This window comes from Rosa chinensis, chromosome 4 (genome assembly GCF_002994745.2).
Source record: "Rosa chinensis cultivar Old Blush chromosome 4, RchiOBHm-V2, whole genome shotgun sequence".
Classification (NCBI taxonomy): domain Eukaryota; kingdom Viridiplantae; phylum Streptophyta; class Magnoliopsida; order Rosales; family Rosaceae; genus Rosa; species Rosa chinensis.
In genome coordinates, this window is record NC_037091.1 from 66,020,241 (window position 1) to 66,038,764 (window position 18,524).

The 18,524-nt window shown below is 38.2% G+C and overlaps 3 protein-coding genes and 1 long non-coding RNA gene across 7 annotated transcripts; 1 reads left to right on the top strand and 3 right to left on the bottom strand.

The window, feature by feature from the left end:
• Positions 1-252: 252 nt before the first annotated feature.
• LOC121052906 lies at positions 253-4,595 on the bottom strand. 2 transcript variants are annotated; one of them, XR_005810199.1, is made up of 4 exons: positions 4,395-4,595; positions 4,131-4,300; positions 3,704-3,899; positions 253-351 (listed from the first exon to the last, which is right to left on the bottom strand). It is a non-coding gene; the product is annotated as an uncharacterized LOC121052906 (long non-coding RNA). The 2 variants fall into 2 exon arrangements; XR_005810198.1 differs by lacking the exon at positions 253-351 and adding an exon at positions 2,670-2,805.
• LOC112198300 (myb family transcription factor MOF1) lies at positions 586-4,136 on the top strand. Its single transcript, XM_024339395.2, has 6 exons — positions 586-1,372; positions 1,494-1,570; positions 1,692-1,734; positions 2,138-2,348; positions 2,630-2,834; positions 3,645-4,136. The coding sequence occupies exons 1-6, from the start codon at positions 1,237-1,239 to the stop codon at positions 3,891-3,893; spliced, it is 921 nt and encodes a 306-aa protein (XP_024195163.1). The 5' UTR covers positions 586-1,236; the 3' UTR covers positions 3,894-4,136.
• Positions 4,596-5,114: 519 nt separating the features above from the next.
• LOC112197355 lies at positions 5,115-8,157 on the bottom strand. Of its 2 annotated transcripts, none has more exons than XM_024337983.2 (7): positions 7,883-8,157; positions 7,744-7,790; positions 7,541-7,649; positions 7,255-7,453; positions 6,484-6,610; positions 5,541-5,705; positions 5,115-5,428 (listed from the first exon to the last, which is right to left on the bottom strand). In XM_024337983.2, exons 1-7 carry the CDS (start codon positions 8,052-8,054, stop codon positions 5,270-5,272), a joined length of 978 nt encoding a protein of 325 aa, XP_024193751.1. In that variant the 5' UTR covers positions 8,055-8,157; the 3' UTR covers positions 5,115-5,269. The 2 variants fall into 2 exon arrangements, with proteins under 2 accessions (XP_024193751.1, XP_024193750.1); XM_024337982.2 differs by having other exon boundaries at positions 7,255-7,459; positions 7,883-8,155.
• Positions 8,158-8,723: 566 nt separating this feature from the next.
• On the bottom strand, positions 8,724-18,395 carry LOC112197354 (protein transport protein Sec24-like At4g32640). Of its 2 annotated transcripts, XM_024337979.2 has the most exons (25): positions 18,201-18,395; positions 17,304-18,106; positions 16,824-17,054; positions 16,594-16,668; positions 16,373-16,471; positions 16,065-16,176; positions 15,596-15,723; positions 15,058-15,177; positions 14,773-14,853; positions 14,580-14,657; positions 14,355-14,447; positions 14,151-14,205; positions 13,838-13,914; positions 13,472-13,543; positions 13,302-13,385; positions 13,010-13,129; positions 12,817-12,885; positions 12,425-12,502; positions 12,181-12,319; positions 11,790-11,954; positions 11,148-11,293; positions 10,860-11,036; positions 10,006-10,094; positions 9,732-9,763; positions 8,724-9,245 (listed from the first exon to the last, which is right to left on the bottom strand). In XM_024337979.2, exons 2-25 carry the CDS (start codon positions 18,009-18,011, stop codon positions 9,142-9,144), a joined length of 3,132 nt encoding a protein of 1,043 aa, XP_024193747.1. In that variant the 5' UTR covers positions 18,012-18,106; positions 18,201-18,395; the 3' UTR covers positions 8,724-9,141. The 2 variants fall into 2 exon arrangements, with proteins under 2 accessions (XP_024193747.1, XP_024193748.1); XM_024337980.2 differs by lacking the exons at positions 8,724-9,245; positions 9,732-9,763; positions 10,006-10,094 and having other exon boundaries at positions 10,895-11,036; positions 11,153-11,293.
• Positions 18,396-18,524: the final 129 nt, after the last annotated feature.

Here is an 18,524-nt window from a genome sequence, read left to right on the forward strand (position 1 = left end):
TTGCATGAGTGATTAATTCAAATCCCTAACATTTCATTCACGTGACTTTCAACACTGTCCGATAAATGTTGCACTAATAGAAAGTTGGCAACCAAAACAAAGTCACAAAAAAAGCCATCAAACCAAAACAAAGTCACAAAAAAAGGCATCATGTTTATTGAATTATAGAAGACATGCAAGAAAAATAAAATAGCGGGACATACAAATTGAATTTAGAATATTAAGTAATAGTTTTAATTAAGGGCATCCCAAGGGAGCAAGGACCACCGCATGTCCTCCTTTGGGAACATAACCCATCCATATTCCATCATCCTACTATTTTGGACTTAAGTTCTCCATTGCTCTACGCCTCTACAAAACAAGGGACAAGTTACAAGGGCAAAGACGTCCTTTCGCATTGGGGGTGCGCCCAATGCATCACTTTTGAATTCTCAGATATAAAAAAATACGTAAAAACGAAAAGGATGAAAGACAAAAGAATAATAATTTCGTGGGGCTTTTTTTGTGATCATGACGACGTTGGCGTATGTATCAGAATTCAGAGACGAGTTAATGAATGAGAGAGAGAGAGAGAGAGAGAGAGAGAGAGAAGGGTCAAAGCGAAGCAGTTGTATGGACTAAGGAGGCGTACTAGCTAGTATGCCCTATAGGAGGAATAGGGCAGGGGTAATGATTTTGCAGAAGCTCGTGATATTTGTGTGACAGAGTAAATTCATTTCTGTTTTTCTTTTATTTATTTGATGGTAAGAAAGAAAATGGAGAAAAGCATATTAAATGGGTTGACAGAGAGAGTGCAGTGCAAGGCAAAAGAGAGAGTGCAGGGTCAGCAGCAATAGCAAGAGGTATTATCAGACTCTTTAAGGAATTTGCAGACCTTCCTCAGCTCCGTCTTATCCTTTTCTCGTGATCTCTCTCTTGTTTCTCTCTCCTCATAGTGTCCCCTTCAGATTCTTCCTCTATTTCTTCTTCTTCTTCCCTCCTTTCCAAGGCTGTGCTTATAATGCTAGCTGCCACAGACCTAGATAGACACTTCCAACTGGTTTCTGAGTCTTAAAAGTTGAGAGGTTAAATCTGAAAATAGAGCGAGTCTTTTCCTTCTAAAAACCAAACCCAAGAGCTAGCTAGACAGATTAGAACAACATATAGGACTTTTCTCACGAGAAGATTTGGGGAAGACCCAGGTGGTGAAAAAGTTTGGATTTTATTGGTCTATCTGGGTTTTGAGAAGGAAAAAAAATGAGTACTAGCAGTAGCTGTGGAAGAAATGGTGCTGTTAGGCCTTATATAAGATCCAAAGTGCCTCGTCTCAGGTGGACTCCTGAGCTTCATCACTGCTTTGTTCAAGCCATTGAGAGGCTTGGAGGCCATAAAAGTAAGTAGCTTTCTTTCTCTTCAATCTATTCCTTCATTTTCTTTTGATCTCTAAATTTTTAGCCCGGTTCTATATATTTCTTTTCTAACCTTAAATTGATTCCTGTCTTTCTTCCTCTCAGAGGCTACTCCAAAACTTGTTCTTCAGATTATGGATGTCAAAGGACTCACCATTTCTCATGTCAAAAGCCATCTCCAGGTAATTGCTTTTTTCTCTCTTCATTATCTTGGTCTGTCCAAGTCCATCTTTTTGGTGCTTTTTTTCCTCTAAATATAACATTCAACGCTCACTTGTTTGTTCCTCTCTTTGGTTTGATCAGATGTTTAGAAGCATGAGGGGTGACCTTAGTAGAGCACCTGCAGGTACCCATTTCTTCACAGCTCTTGTAAAAATTTGATCTTCCACAATTGTGTAATGCATTACTAGTATTGGTAATGGTCCATTTTTTATTTCCTCCATTGGGGCTTTGTCCAGTGATAGCATTTGTTTTTTGTTTGAAATGATACTGCAGCATCACCTCATTAATTGTTGCCTTTTTATTGCTTAGTTGATGCCCCAAATGGGTGTGAGAAAAAGTGAACCATTTTCCTTTCCCATGTCCTAGTATTGGCACTTTACATGAAACTTAAACCCATTATTCTCAGACTTCACAGTTCACACTGTCATCAAATCTTCTCCAAAATGGGTTCAGGACCCATTTGCTTTTTTTCGCTTTTCTTTCCAATAAAATTAATGTTTTTTTTTTTTTTTTTCAATTAATTTCAGATGGGAGTTTCACGCAGCAAAGAAAGCAAAGTTTTGAAGAGCATAGTGATGGGTGTCTTGATCATGAAGTAAATGTTATGGGTTTGGTCTCGGCTTCAAAACTCATCCCGGAATCAGATCCTCAGGTCATCTATAGTGTTCCACGCCGGTCAAAACCCATCAGAGAATCAGATCCTCAGGCCATCTACACTAATCCCAGCAGTTCAAAAAGGTGAGCCCCTTTATTTATTTCCTTTAGTAACCTACACACATATATATATGTGTTCAGCTGCTAGGCTCTAGGCACTACTTTAGTGTCTTTCAGTAGGGGAAGGTGTTTCAGATGCTGTATCAGGCTTCTAATCTCAATGTCAAAAAAGTAGGATAGTGTCATAGAGAAAGAAAACAAAAAGCATCCACCTTTGCTTCTTTTTCTGAACTTGCTTGCTAGCTTGCTTTTCTTGATAATATTCTTCTTCCTTTTTGTTTGAAAATATTTCTCATATTTTACAGAGCTAGAATCGAGACGACGAGCTGTTCAGTCTCAGAGCAGCAGCAGCGGCAATGGAGCCAAACAACACATGAAACGGCACCGTACACTTTTAATGATTACGGCGGGGTGCTGGCAAATGGGGTGTCTCTGCCACAGCAGCATCATTTTCTTTACAACTTCAACCCCTTCTTCAAATCTGCATTGCAGGAATCTGATTTCTTCAAGGTACCCAGCAAACAAAAACCGTTCTCGTTATACTCTCAATTTTTCTTTAATGAAGTGTCTAGTACTGGTTTCAAATTTCCAACTTTAGTTTTTTTTTTTAAAGTCAACCTACGTCACGTGTATGGCTTAACAGTAGTAGTTCGTAACTTATGGCAGATTCTCCTTAGTCCAAAGTACCTCCAAATTTTACTAGATGGGAAAATAAAGGTCCCTTCTTTTTAATCCTCGTTCCTCCTATTTTTCCCCTCCTACCTTCCGTTGAATTCAATTTATCCCTGACCAGAATGACTAGTCTTGAAAACCAGTTGTGTTGTGCAGCAATTTAAGCACCACCCCTACATTGTTTTTGAGGTCTAGCGAGCTTTTCTTCTTGTGGGTTTGTCATTTACATGAGCTACCATTGTACAGAAATTTGTTGTCCACGTTTCGGTTGCTAGAAACTCTTTACATTCTGTGGTCCATTGACTCCATTCTCATTTGTGTGAATAAATATGGGAAAAACTGGGGACCCCTCCCCTATTATGAGTGAGCCAAATTCAAAATGGTCCTCATTTAACAACTTTTGAGCAAACAGGATAGGATAGTACTACTTCTTTGCAAGCAAGAAAAGCTTTGCGTCACTAGGATCATAACTTTGCATTGAATCATAGAGCATATATGCTTCATCTCTCTATGTTCACTGTTTTTTTTTCTCTTGTTTAATGCTATACCGACACCAACAATATACAGAATTATGTAACTTTTAGACGATTTCTTGTCGGTCAAGTATTTTGTATTTACAGACATGCTACGCTGTTGTTTGTTCCTCAGATTGATGAAAAGCATGAACTGAAAATGCATAAACAGGAGAGTAGAGGAAGAGCACTCACCGAAGGTGGAGACTGTCAGTTATCGTTGTCTCTCTCGTTGCCTCATCCCTCTTCTCACATGAGCAATGCTTCTTCAAGTGAAGAGATGGGTGGTGCAATCTCATCATTAAAATATAAAGACTGTTCTGCCTTTTCTTCGGCAAGTCGTGGTGTTGATTTGAATCTTTCCATTGCTCTCTGTGGTAACTGATATCAGCTGTAAAAAAAAAAAAAAAAAAAAAAATCATCTGATTAGCCTAGTAGATTCGAGTCTATGGGATTTAGGACTTTCTATTAGTTTTGTGCTAGTTTCTTGGCTGCAGTTCTTCATGGGATTTAGTAAGGTTTAGCTATTAGTTACTGAAATCCCACTTTGATTCTAGAGGGGTAGTTTTCTCTGTTAAAAAAAAGAAACTATTAGTATTTCAATTTGATACAGAGCTATTACCCTTCACTTAACTGCAATGTTTACCGTATGGTCCCTTCCTCGTTGAGAATCAGATTCACGATAGAATTCTGGGGATTTTAGGTCCACCAACCCTAATTGCATACAACAACTTGTTTGATGGCAGACACCACACCAAAAATTGTACTACCGTGCCGAACTGCTGCCTTCAACTACAAGATCAAGTAAAAGTTAAAATTCGGGAAGTTATTACCGCCGGTAGATGAAAACCACAGCTATGATCTTTACCGTCGCATTGCAAATTACCATTTGCTTGCTTACAGTCGCAGAGCCAACCCATGTGGAAAAAGAAGCGAAGCTTGAAGCATATCCATGCTGACGACAGGGAGACATTGTTCATCTGGTCAAAGAATTATATAAAGGAGAAAGGGACCTATCAATGTCTCAATCATTTCTCACATAAAATGTGGATCTGAGTCTGACGCATTGCCCCCAATCCCCCATTATGCTATTACTGGCTTCTAGCTTATGGCTGATGCTCGGTTTTCAAAAGGGCAAAAAACCTATGGTCAGATCATTTACAAACAAAACGACTAGTTCACCAACTGCGCCAAGGAATTGCCAATTCTTACCATAAAAATCTCATTTTACCGACCAAAAAAAAAAAAAAAAAAAAAAAAAACAGGCGCATTTTGCTAGAACTAAGCATATACGTTTGATCTTTCAGTTGCTATACTAACCTTTCATTCTCAGAGCTAAGAATCGCTGGTCACTGTCCCTTACAGTGTTTCTAATTATGAACTTTTGGACTTTGTTTTTGCATAGGCCAAAATGGTACGGAAAACTTCATGGAGTTGAAAGAAAAAAAGAAGAAAAAAAGAAAAGAAGAAGAAAGATGACAGTTTTCCATCAGTTTCATAGCAATTTCCATGTCTTTTAGCAACACCGATGCCTCATAAATTTTGGTCTTTCAGAAATGATGATAGCATAGGACACACCAAACCATGGGGAATGCTACAGAAGAAAGACCAGCCAAAGAAAATCAACCACAATTATAAAGCGGTTGGGGTACAACAAAGTGACAAACTGTAAAAACCAGCTGAATAAAAAATTTATGACATATCTAACACAAGTACAGCACCAATTCTCGATACATTGGGGTAAAAAAATTTAATCGTTGCTCAAGCCTTTTCACCCTTTGTCCTGGTATCAGAAATCAGTGCCTTGATGGATAGTTTTGGCTTTGCACTAACAACGTTTTGAGGAAGAACTGATACAGCAACCACTAAAGACCCTTTTGGTATACCAGAGAGGGGCAGTAGCTCAATAAGAACAGAGAGCTGTAAATTTAGTTTAATAGTTAGAACAAACATAAAATACAGGCCCAAAGTAAAATTCTTACAGAAATGAGACCATGTAAAAAGGGGAAAGTAAAGGGAAGGGAGTTCTCACCTCTGGAGCTTTGAGATCCACCACTGAATCTGATACAACATCTTTAACTGCAGAAGCCACTAAAGCAAAGCATTTGTTACGGTCCAACAACTCAAGTGCATTTGGGGCTTCTGTTGGAATGTTCAATTCTGTCTCTAATCCTCTTCTGTTATAGCCAATTGCAAACTACAAGATCAGGTAAAAAGATAAATGTTATAAACCCCCATACACTAATTAAAGCCCCCTTTTATAGGTTTCTGAAGAAACAGATCCTTGCCTATAATAATGTAACAAGTATAGATGGGCATAAGCAATGAACTCTTTCACAGATCACAATTTGATATCAGATTACCAATGAATCAATAGGCCAAAGCATAGAAACTCGGAATGCCCTTAGACAGGAGAGGAAAAAAGACCGAAAGAAAATTGTTGTATTTATTTTGTTTTTGGTATGTCAAAGGTAACTGTTGAGAATATATATCATCCCACATGGGAAAAATGGGACCTTGCCTATGAGTTTATAAGGGTTTGGGCCACTCCATCCATTGCCAATTGGTTTTGGATGTGAACCCTAGATTACTTTATCATGGTATCAGAGCGGGTTACCCACGTGTGCATGCTTAACGGCCACACGGGCTCCACGTCACCCAAAAGTTGTCCACATGTATGGCTTGAAAATTCGCCACATGTGCGGGGGCGTGTTGAGAATATATATCATCCCACATGGGAAAAATGGGACCTTGCCTATGAGTTTATAAGGGTTTGGACCACTCCATCCATTGCCAATTGGTTTTGGATGTGAACCCCAGATTACTTTATCAGTAACAGTTCATTTACCTATATCCATGTAGAGCCTCAGACATCTAATTGGTAAAGAAACAAACAATGTCTCACATAGACTTGTCACAATAATCATTATTAATGCATATCTAGAAAAAACGGGAAACAGAGGGATCAATTTTACCTTTATGGGCCGCACAAGTTTTTGATTATCTTTCATAAATTGAAGAACAAGATTTGATACAACTTCACGCAGTTCCTTTTCATTCAAACTACAAGTAGCTTGGATAGGGAAAATACGATTACACCAACTGCACCAAAGAACTGCGAATTCTTAGTATTGTATATAGTACATACCAAAACTTTAAAAGCAAGTATTGAGTTGTTATACCCAAAAACTGGACCTTTTCTGCTATACTCTTTTATGAACGAATGCTAACTTGAGGTAGGAGATAACAGCTAGTATGTTTGAAAGGTCAGTACGAATACAATTAAGGGTTAACCTCTGCTCATCTCTCTTTAGTACTTGGTGTAATTTTGAAGTTGCATTTTGGTCTACTTCTTCCTATCTTTGAGTTGATGATCGAAAAGTCATCAACATATGAGAATAACGGAATATAAAGCACAACTTCAACAAAGGGTTTTTTTAACTAGGTTCAACCAACAGATTTGCTAGGATTATAATACTGCACTGCAGCTTTATCATTGGTTTTATTTCTCATCTTTCTTGTTTTTATGCAGTTATTCCTCCTAAAGACAGAGCAACAGAAAAGCAACCGACTTTAAAATGCAGCTTGGTAAATGCAGGTATAGCAAAAAGAAAATTACAACACATGTGAAGCTTATCACTTTATAATGAATGCTAAAAACCCAAAACATCTATCTAAGATTCCACTACATGCATAAACTGTTTATAGAACAAAGTATGTGCCAAAAAGCCAAATTATCTACTCACAGAAGTGAACCAGAGCTCCCGGATTCCACAGACTTTACAATCTTTGAAACAATCCCAACGACATCAGGAGAAACATTTTTGCCGAAAATAAAGAGAAGCAAACCACTCTTTGTCAGCTTAACTAGCTTAAGAAGAGGACCTGTCTCTCCATCTGTATCCACCATCACATGAGAGCAAGCACCTTCTTCAACATCACCACCTGCCACTATGATCACAAACAACTCATATCACAACAACAACCGAAAGCCACCGGAATTGAATAGCATTAAACAAGTACAACTCATACCATCATTATCATTCGCTCTATCCTGACCATCCACATTTTCCTCCGAAAGCTTCCTTCGTTTAGAAGCCGAATTTTCTTCACTACCGCTACTATTACAGCACTGAATATACTGTAAAAAAAAAAAGTAAAAGACACGAATTTTCTGACCATACAACAGTCTCATCACTAACAAATAAATGTAATACAGAATCCAAGATTTCTACCTTTGCAAAGAGGGAGATTGCTTCTTTAGTGGCGCTTTTCTCCCGCTCTGATAAAATCGAAAACAGCCGACAATTGAAATTAGGATTTAGAGGTAATGAATTGAAGTGTAGATTAGGAGAGTGAGATTTAGTTACAGACTGATGGGGCAGGTGATGAGGAAGCCGGAGTGGGAGTGATGAAGAAGAGACGAAGGGGCGTTGTAGTCGAAGCGAGGGATGCTGATGACGGCAGAGTGCTGCTCCCATGGCGTCATTTCCTTCTTCTTGCTCAGCTCTGTTTCTATCTCTCTTCCGCCGTCCGCCACCGCCATTTTTCTCGACTTCTCGACTTCGGAGAACGGAAGCGCCACTGTGTTCGACGAAAGCAGAACTCCCACCTTGATAACGGCTTTCTGGGCTTTGTTTGTACAAATGGGGGCCCAAGGCCCAGGGCCTTTTGTTTTGGGTTCTGTTCTTTGACAAATCATATAAATTTTCTTTTGGTCAAACATATAAAAAAATTAGATTGAGAATTTTGAGTTCTGTCAGTTCGACAAGTGTTTAAAAGTTCTAGTTTAAATATAAGAGGAGTTTTGCGAGAATATTTTTCACCCACAATTTTGAGTGAAAAATTAAGATCCCAGTTTTTTTTTTTTTGGAGAAAAGTTACGATGTCGGCTTCCATGGTGCTAGAGACACCGTATGATTAGACCATCGAAATTGGTCTCTGCTTGCCTCGCCTGCGTAAAATTTAGCAACTCTTCTTTTTTTTGAATTTTTCCGTAACCATGGTGATGTTCTTATAAGTTATAACTGAGGCTTGGGGCTTAGCTATTGGACTTCAAATTGCCTATGTTGTGTACGATGTAAATAGCAACTCTGCGATCGGTATTTATTACATTTACTGTGAAAGGTCTGATTCAATGTCATAACTCATAAGGGAAATTTTACAAGGTCAATTGTCAGTCTAGCACTTATAAGTATGATAATACATGCAAGCATTTATCTCTTAAATATATAACTAATTTAAAACTTGATCAATAATTTCATAATTCTATTTTCCCCCTTTTGAGGGGGCCTATAAATACAAAGGACAGGAAGAAAAAGGAAAGAGGCTGGAGATGAAATAGGTTGTACAACATCTTTACTGTAAGATGTAATACTTGAATTTGTCCACATTTACCAATTACCACTGAAAGAAAACCATACAAATCTCACACCAAAACTCAGCTTTGTTTTCTTTGGCAAACAACTCAGCTGCACTTTTCACTGCACTAGTAAGTAGTAACTAATTTGTGATGGGCAAAGTGTTCATTTGAGTAGCAAGGAGCTGACCTTTATCGTTTTGTACCAATGGGCGATGGCCCAAGCAGGAGCGTATCAATCAAAACTTGTAACACAACCGAAGAAGCTAAGTGATCACATTTTCATTTGAATTTGCCGATGGATATGTATTAGGAACTCAACATATGAGAGGCCAATCGAGCTCTTGTCTTCTACGATATAAGAGAAGAAAAGCATCCCTGGGGAAAGAAGAATGGAAACTTGAATGCATTGACTACTAACTTCCAATACAAATTACGTTCACAGATGTGTCACACTGATCAGACAGAGACACCCTCCTTTACTCTGATAACAGTGATGACAAAAGAAGAGGCACAAACACACCTCTTTCTTGCATACATCACATGATTGAAATTATGCAGCTACCCTGCTAAGTTATATTCATCCAGTTTGTTCATAGCTTCACATATATTTCTAATTGAGTATGTATTGATGCCCAATAAAAGAGATGATTGAGCAAGGGGAGCTACGTAGAAATGAAAAAGGAAAAAAGATCTGATTGACACAGTCTAATAAAAAGGAACAAATATGATGCAAAGGGTATATTTGTCTCAAAAAAGAAATGATGCAAAGGGTATAATCTGGATGCTGTTGCAAATAATTACATAATAGTCGCCAAGAAGTAGGTAGAGGTAGTGTATAAAAGGGTTTTCTAAAACACTGACCTGATGGATCTCCTTTCTTGCATAACTTCAAGCTGTAAGAAAATAATGAGGATTAATTTAAACTTCAATTAGTTGAGACATCATATAATTAAAGAGAGTAGGAAATATTTGTCTGGTTCTTTCTTCTGGTAAGAAATTAAAGAGCAGCAGGTTGCCAGGTCTAACACAATGGCCATCCTAGCGAAAATGAGGGTGACTACCACCTGGGTGGCCCCCAGTGATTTAGAGAAGAGAAAAAAAAAAGTACCAGAAGTAAAGAAATATAGAAACATACCGGAGGTAGGAACATCTTTGGCGTCGTATCTCATTTATCAAATCATTTAGTTTCTTTGAGAATGGATTGTCATACTGCTGCAGGACAAACTGTGCACAAAGAGAATTAGCCATTAAATGATGATGTCCATATGATATAACTTGAGGATGAATTTCCATATGTATAACTCAGTCTCATGCAGGGGCGGAACTAGGATTTGAAACCGGGGGGGGGGGTCAAGACATAAAACATGTGAGTATAGAGAATAACATTTAATATACTAAATTTAACCTAAGAAAAACAAAACTCATTTTCGATATAATTGATTGAATTAAGACCAACTTCTATTTAGTTATATGAGGTATAACTGATTCATTGAAGATATAGACAAATGTTGGGGTGGGTGGTCTGAACCCCCTCAGGCCTTGTATTAGTTCCGCCCCTGGTCTCATGTCTAACAGACATCGTGTATAATCCATAAATGGCCTAGATAACCATGTTAATCATCTTGTAAACAAGAGGAACTGGGAGCAAATAAGCACCCAACCACTGCAAGAGCACTTCTTATAGAACATATATCTTTACAATGACATATTCAGACCCAGACAAAGTATCCCCCTAACACCCGAGTAATCTAAGTTTATGCCTTAAATATTTTCTCCAATAGTACAAGAATTAATCACAGTTTCAGAATATTCAAATTATTAGCAAATACTAAACCTAGCTAAATCACAAGAATTGTGTTCAAGTCTTCATCAAGGAGCTCAACTCCTGTGCTCCAAGAATTAATGAAAGTTCCTGGCATTCAGATCCAAGAATACTCTGCAGACATTACTTATAAAATGATAACTTGTTGCATTATTCATAAGATGTACCTGAGTAGGAATTTCATCAACTGAGGGAATTCCAAACAACTTGTTCAAGATATCTGGATCAACTGAGCTCCCTACATAAATTAGACAATCCTCTCCATTTTCGAGAAGATAAATTCCCTCATCACTGATATGCTCACTAGAAAGTGGAATTGCAGAAGGGCAAAGAGATGCGTCATCCTGTCAATTAACAAAAAGTTACTAGTGGTTTTAGGAGTATGATTTGAAAGCAAGTACACGGTGGGTTGCTGTGGTATATAGAAAGCACCACAGTGTTGGACAACTTCAGACCTTACAATTAAGGTTGTGGATTGCCAGCATCCGTGGATAAACAAGTGCTACTGCTAAAGCAGTGGAAACAGAGGACACATAGTTGATCCAAAAAGATCGTTCATCTATTTTCCCAGAAGATCGCAATCCCGTACTTTTCGTTAAAGCTGACAAAGAAGATAAAGAAACACAATTATCATAACATGTACAGACTTGTAAGAGGCTGACTTTTATACTTGAATGCCTGCTTACATGCTAACAGAAGAGTGAGAAGACCATGCTTAATATAGTCCAGGCATTGCAAAAGAACAAGATATGCCTCAAAAGATTCATAAACAAAGGAAAATTATGCATTTATATCTTTGAAATGACCAAATTGATCCCTTCAGTTTGAATCGCTTTTCAACTAGGTCTCTGTAATTACAATTTTTCCAATCAGGTCCATGTAGTTAGCATTTATTAGCAATTAGGTCTCTAGGTTTCTGTAGTTAGCTTTCTTAAACAATGATCCAACAGATCTAAAACTTTGTTTGTTGTTCGCAAAACACGTGTTACAAAAATATTTGGACAAAGAAATCATATCAGCTTAATAAAGGTGTAACATGGAGCCTTCAATAAACTACACAAAATAAACTATAAGCTTATAAGCATAAGGGAAGATACCAAGGATGTATAGAGGTAGAAGCTTCAGTGTTTCTGGAAGAATAAGTTGTCCACTTGATGTTACTGTAGCACAAAATTTACGATAAGAACAGAGAATGCTGATGCAACGGTCAGTCAGTCGTTCACGGACTTGCAGGAGTGGGCTAGAAGGGATTTCATTAGCCCCTGCAAAGAATCATCAGAAAATATATTGTAAGGATCATTTCCCACCAAAACCAAAATAATAAATATGCTGACATATAAGAGATAAAAATAGGCACTTCTGCACAAGTCAGTGCAGCACAAAAGTAAAAATCATTCACAACTTAGGGTGAATTCACTGAATTGTAATGCATGGTATAAAGGCTTTAGAAAAAACTACATTGATACAAGCAAATATGAAACTAAATACCTTGCTTCAAGATACAAGCAAACTGAGTATCCAAATCAGCTGTGCGGAAAAGATTATTCAGCATACTTGTGCATGGTAGGGCTAGTGTTAAAACTCGAATCCTTCTTTGGCCAGACACAGTAGTGTACAGAAGCGCACACTGGACAATGGAAAGAACAATGATTTTGGAAGGAAAACTATCATTTTCTTTTAACATTAAGTATAATTAAAGCTCCAATTATTTCTACTTCCAAACAAAAAGTACCTGAAACACACATTCTGAGCCGTCCTGCAATTTGTCATCATGTTTTAGGGTTACCATTATAGTTTTGTCAGAGTCAATCTGCACAATCAAGAAATAGATAAGCTTACCTAGAAGGCAGGTAATAAAACAAATCATATAAAGCCAAAGTAACATTTCAATATAATTCAGACACTGTAAGAGAATGTAAAACACAAACCAGTAATTGAGATTAAACAGTTATGGTAAAAAAAAGGAGCAAAAGAAAAGTAACTTCACATATAAACCTAGGGCCATGGTGGAGAAAAAGATTCAAATATCATCTAGAAAGACCATGCATGCATTCAGAACACGTTGTATGTTTGTATGAGCAGTATAAATGTATTTGTACTGGTGTTTCAGAAGATATAACGAACCCCAGGTAGGTCAACATCTGTAGGAATGCGCTTGCAGAAGTTCCCGCGGTACTCGTTAACTTGGAGACCCTTCAATAGGTTAGAAAAGACAAAAGATACTCAGCAGTACAGAGCAAATGATAAGCATATGCTTCGCTATAACTATAAAGGCTAGGGCGAGAAAGCGGGCATATTGGTACTCCACAAAAGTTACCTGGCTGCATCGCACACGCATCACTGCCTCAAAACCTTGAGGCCTTGTAATATTCCATTTAAGATCATTGTAGATCTTTGCAGTGTCAGTAACAGCAGAGAAAGGGTAATAGTAATAGATCTGGACAGATAGGAAAAGAAGCAAAGTCAAACCCTGAAGTATGCCGAATTTACACCTACAAAAATCATGGCTAGCGCCATTAATTGAATTCCACATGGCTAAAACATGGAATCAATGAACCAGAATTTGAAAAAAAAAATTAAAAAAATGCAAGAACAGAGATTTCAATTACCTGTCCACCAGTAGTTCTTGGGATGACAGAGATAGAAGCTATGTCCATGTAAGTCTGGGTGGTAATAAAAATATCTACACAAACCTGTGACATGTCAAGACAAAAACAATTAGCCCAACAAATATGCACATCAGCATCTACAAATATCAACAGAACAATTAAAATCTTACCTGATACTCAGCAACTTCCATTGCCATTGATTCTAAAGTCTTATCGGCTGGTTGAAGTAATTTATGGGCCTCCTAGTGAAAACAAACATTCAAAAACATAAGAACAATATTGTGTCATAAAAATTGGTACTTGTCAACATGGAAGAGAGAAGATGAAGGAACAATACAAAATTGGTATAGATAGAGGAATTCACACTCTAACATTTCTAATTATTGTTTTCAAAATTATGTAACTACCGGAATGGAGTACAAAGGAGGCACTACCCAAGAATACAATTTTATAAACAAAAAAGAACCAAGTACTAAGAAAAAGAAAACAGAAAAACTAAAAGCTTCAATAAATAAAAGCTATTCAAATATTGATACCTTCTCACCAGCAGAAGTATTCGTTCTTCCTTCAGCCTCTCTAGCGGAAAGGGCTCCAGTCCCAACAGATGGCAATACTGTAGACAGCATTGCCTAATTTATCAGAAAATATTGAATGGTTTATTGTCCAAATACTATTTAGGTCACAAGTGAGATGAGAAAATCCTTATGAAATGAACAAGATATATATGGTCTAGAAAGTATTTGGATGAAAACAGATGTTGCAAAAATTTTATAAATCGCCAATGATAAGAATAAAATGCATGGTTGCAAAAAGCAGGTTCATAACACTAAAAAATGTCTCTGAACTTGCCTGACTGAAATACCAAAAGTTTTCCTCCATTACTTTTCATTGCCAAGAATGCAGCCTAGAAAATAGGAAGCAAAGGGTGAAAGCATTAAAAAAATGCACTCTGTAATTCCTCTGTAGCAGGAACTCCAATTTTACATTTTTTGCCGTCTCACATGAATTTTTTAACTCACTGAGACCAGAAGAAAGAAGATATGGATACCATACCTTGACTGCAGCACCAAAGGCTGAGTCAGCTGTTTTGTTATTTTCAAACATGGATGGGATGCTTTCAAGCAGTAGCTCTAAATGCTGACGGCACTGAATCCACATCATAAACAACCGAGAAATCAATTGTAACATATTTGGATGTTTGTCAAAACAAGTGAAGCTTTGCTCATCCAGGACTGCTAAGATATTGCCTTTACATATATCCTAAAGTCTGAAGCTAACCTCAGAAAGCTGAACAATCACATCAGTCTCCAGAGGAGTATAAACATCTTGTATATCAGGAACAATGAGCATCAATGGCTACAAAACATATTAAACAAAATTTCAGAAAGCAACCTTTTGTTGCAGAAATGTGCATGAGTGACAAAGTTTATTGTGAAAAAGTACACTAACTGTAACAACACCATATATTTACCTGCTGTAAAGCACGTTTCAGATTATAAAAATGAATAGTACAGTCAAATGTTGCAATTCCCACCTTTGTCCGAGGACCTTCCTGTAATAACAGAATTATCAATTACATCAGTGGCAAAATAAACCCCACCAAGAATGTTGTTGTAAGAACTTTAAAAAGTAGAGATGCTGTTTGATGAGGAATTCAAGTATAATGAATCTAAAAATAGAAAGCAGCAAGATAAAAGTCACAAGTATGTCCTATAATGACATGGTTCAGCATTCTATGAATAGGCATGAAACTTACAGGAAGATCGGAAATAACTTGACTGATTGCAGTGCATGCAGCTGCAGTTGCTCCAGTTTGTATGGCATTCATGGATACATCAATAAGGAAGAAATACATAGCCAGCATTGGATCACGCACCTAGAACATAATAATTAAGTTTGAATGCAACACTGTTGGTAGTATAATTGAAGAAGAAAAGAATAAACCATTAAACTGATTAAAAACAATAAGATTTCACAGGGAAAGAGGCAGTCATTGCCAATTAGCCACCTTACAATTTAGACAACAAAACCAGATTACAAAAAAAGACAAACAATAGGCAGTAAATGATGCATTATCAGGGCAGCATGATCCATATTATTATCAACATTTGGCTACTAAGTTAAGGCAGACTGTTAGTTGAATCCTTTAGTGGACTTAAAAGCGTGCATATCATTAGGCTTCCCACTGGTTCTGTACTTAATCTCACATTGTCATATAATATTATACACTCCTAAGAATGCAGAAATGAAACAGGAATATATCTAAACCTAAAAAATCCTGTTAGTTAACTAACCATGTATTCTTTTGGAGCAACAATTTCCACCATTCCTCTACAAAGCTCGGGTCTATCATCAGCATCTCTACGCCTACCATCTGGACCAAGGTTGCAGTGGTAGTCACGGGGAGTCTCATCAGTAAATCCTGCAAATTAACCTATTCATTGTAAACCAGGTTTGTGATGCAATAAACAGCCAAGTCCACATGCCATCAATGACAATAAAAGACGATTTCTTTGTTAACAAAGGACCATTCTGGATGCCACTAAGCTGTAGTTATTCACATGACTCCATGATTGTCAGCATATGCTATACGGAAACTTCTATATTCCGAAAAACAGATGTAATAATTTGTACCAAGTTATTTACCACACAAGTTGTGCTAAGACTTACTTCTGGGAAAAAAAAATATATGTGTCTGTGTGTGTGCGCGCTACAAGATATATAACAAATAAAGACAATTATAAGTTGTACTAAGTTACTTACCACACAAGTTGCAGATGAACTGCCTTCCCTGATCAATGAACTTCATGAAAGGATTTATATAGCCTTTGCAACGAGAACAACGAACAGGACCACTTTCACCTAAATCCATGACCTATAACGAGAAAAATTTGTTGAGTAAGAAGACAAAATATGGAATCCTCAAATACCAGCAAAGAGGGAGTAATTCCAAAATTTGGGTCATCCTTCAGATCTGAATTCATGACTCACTGACAAACAGACAAGTAAGCTTACATGTATCATGATCAAGTAGTACATAGAAGTTTTTCTATTTAATATTAATGCATTACTTGTATGGGCTCTTCAGAAGGATGAGGAAGGGCCAAGGGTTGGACCAGCAAAGCCAACTGCATCCCTGATGTCGTCAAGAGGTCAGCAGTGCATGGGATCTGTTGAAATAAAAAAGCAGATATGTAAAGAAATTGTGTTCAAATAATGAACTTTTCAGATAACACGCTGGACTCAAATAATGAATAACAAAATCATTTGTTTGTTAGTAATTTCTACATACCTGATTGATAGTGCACCTCATATTACGTGGGCTGCAGTTTCCAGTGTCTCTGACAATGTAATCGCTTGTAGCAGGCTTCAAAAGAGAAGAAAATTACATTTAGTAAGAACTGAAGAATTACTAAACAATTTTGCAGCATGCCCATACAAAATAATCAAATATTGAGGAAGAAAATGAAGTGCCAGAGACTTTAACTAAATTTGAGAAATCACAAATCAAATCAGAAATACCGGAGGAGGGTTGGCCTGATTGCCTTGGCGAGTTTCATGCAGAACAACGGAGGAATCTGGAATGGGTCGCGGAATTTGACTAGGATCAATCTTAGATGGACCTGCCACTGGGGCTCCAGTTTGACCCACAGCGTGTGATATGGCAGTCATAGACTGATTTGGCATGGGTGGTGGCATTCCCAACATTCTAGGTGCTTGGGGAAATTGGGAAATTGGTGGAGGTGGAGGCACCTAAAACAATTCAATCTATTCAATAGAACTGTTCTGTGAAGATTGAAGCAATACATGCATTATATGATTCATAAGCCTTATCTTCTTGCAAAGAGCATTTCAGCACTAAGCTACTAATTGAAGAGCTACTACATATTGAACACATTTCATAGTAGTCAAATAGAACATCCTGTGCATACTTCAATCAACTTCCAACAATAAACTTACAATCTTTGGCAACCAATAAAAGTAAGAGTCTTCGAGACTTACTTGGTTGGGTTGCATTGACCAAGGTTGTGATCCATAAGAAGGAACTGAAGGAGGTTGGGCTGCCCCTGCAAATGGTGATCGCTGCTGTTGCACTGGAGGACTAGCACTGCCCAAAAAAGCATGCATGGTTTGAGGCTGCGGTGGCGCCCAAGCTCCTGCCATTGCTGTTGGAGGTCCGAGAGGAGGCGGCGGCGTCAGTTGTGATGCAATCCCAGCTGGAGGAGGAAAACGTGGCCCAGCCTGGAAACCTCCTGGTGCAAAATTCGGCGGCCCATTATTCATCACAGCACCTGCTGAAGGCATAACTGGAGGAGGAGGCCCCATCCCGCCCAGTCGGGCACCAGGCGGTGGCGGAGGTGGTGCCATTTGACGGTTCGGTGGGAAAGTACCGGTAGGAGGAGGTGGTCTGTAGCCAAGTGGAGAAGGATGACTTTGACTAACAGGCGGGCCAGAAGGCCTTCCCGGAGGAAATGAAGGCGGTGGGGGTCCAGAAGGCCGCACCGGCGCCGGAGTAGGAGGGCCAGGCCTAGAAAATGGCGCCGGATACGGCGTCGATGAAGGTCTAGGATGGGGCATTGAAGGCGGTGGCGGCCGATTGAGATTCAAATTTTGCATATTATCAGATAAAGATTGGGTATTGGGGTTAACATTAGGGTTTGGTGGATGATTACCAGGTCTAGGTGGCCCTGGAGGCACCGGAGTCACCATTGATCCTCGATCAATCAATCAAATTCAATCCAATTATCCCTCTTTTTGATTATCTCCCTATAATTCTTGCATCATATTCAATCCATATTTCCAAACTATACACCACAAATTTACCAGAAAAAATCCGAAATTCAGTGAATTGAACTGAAGAAATGGGATTTTGCAAGGGAACTGAGAAAAAAAAAAAACCTGGGATCGTAGAAGCTCTGAGAGTATGATTGAGCTGGTGATTCACGAAGATCGAAGATGACGAAGAATCGAAACAGTTATGAGCAGAGAGTTGCATGTATCGATAATCGACTCTGATGGAAACTGAATGACCGCGAAAGTAACGGCCTTTTCCCCTCTTTCATAAAACAAGAGTAGAAGTGAAGGTAACGGCCCCTTATTTTATTTTTGGGTTATTATCACAAATGCTGTATGAACTTATCTTCTATTTTATTGATGGTATCTGAACTTCAATTTTGATCACAACCAGTACCCAAACTTTTCGATTTCATTTTAAATGGTACC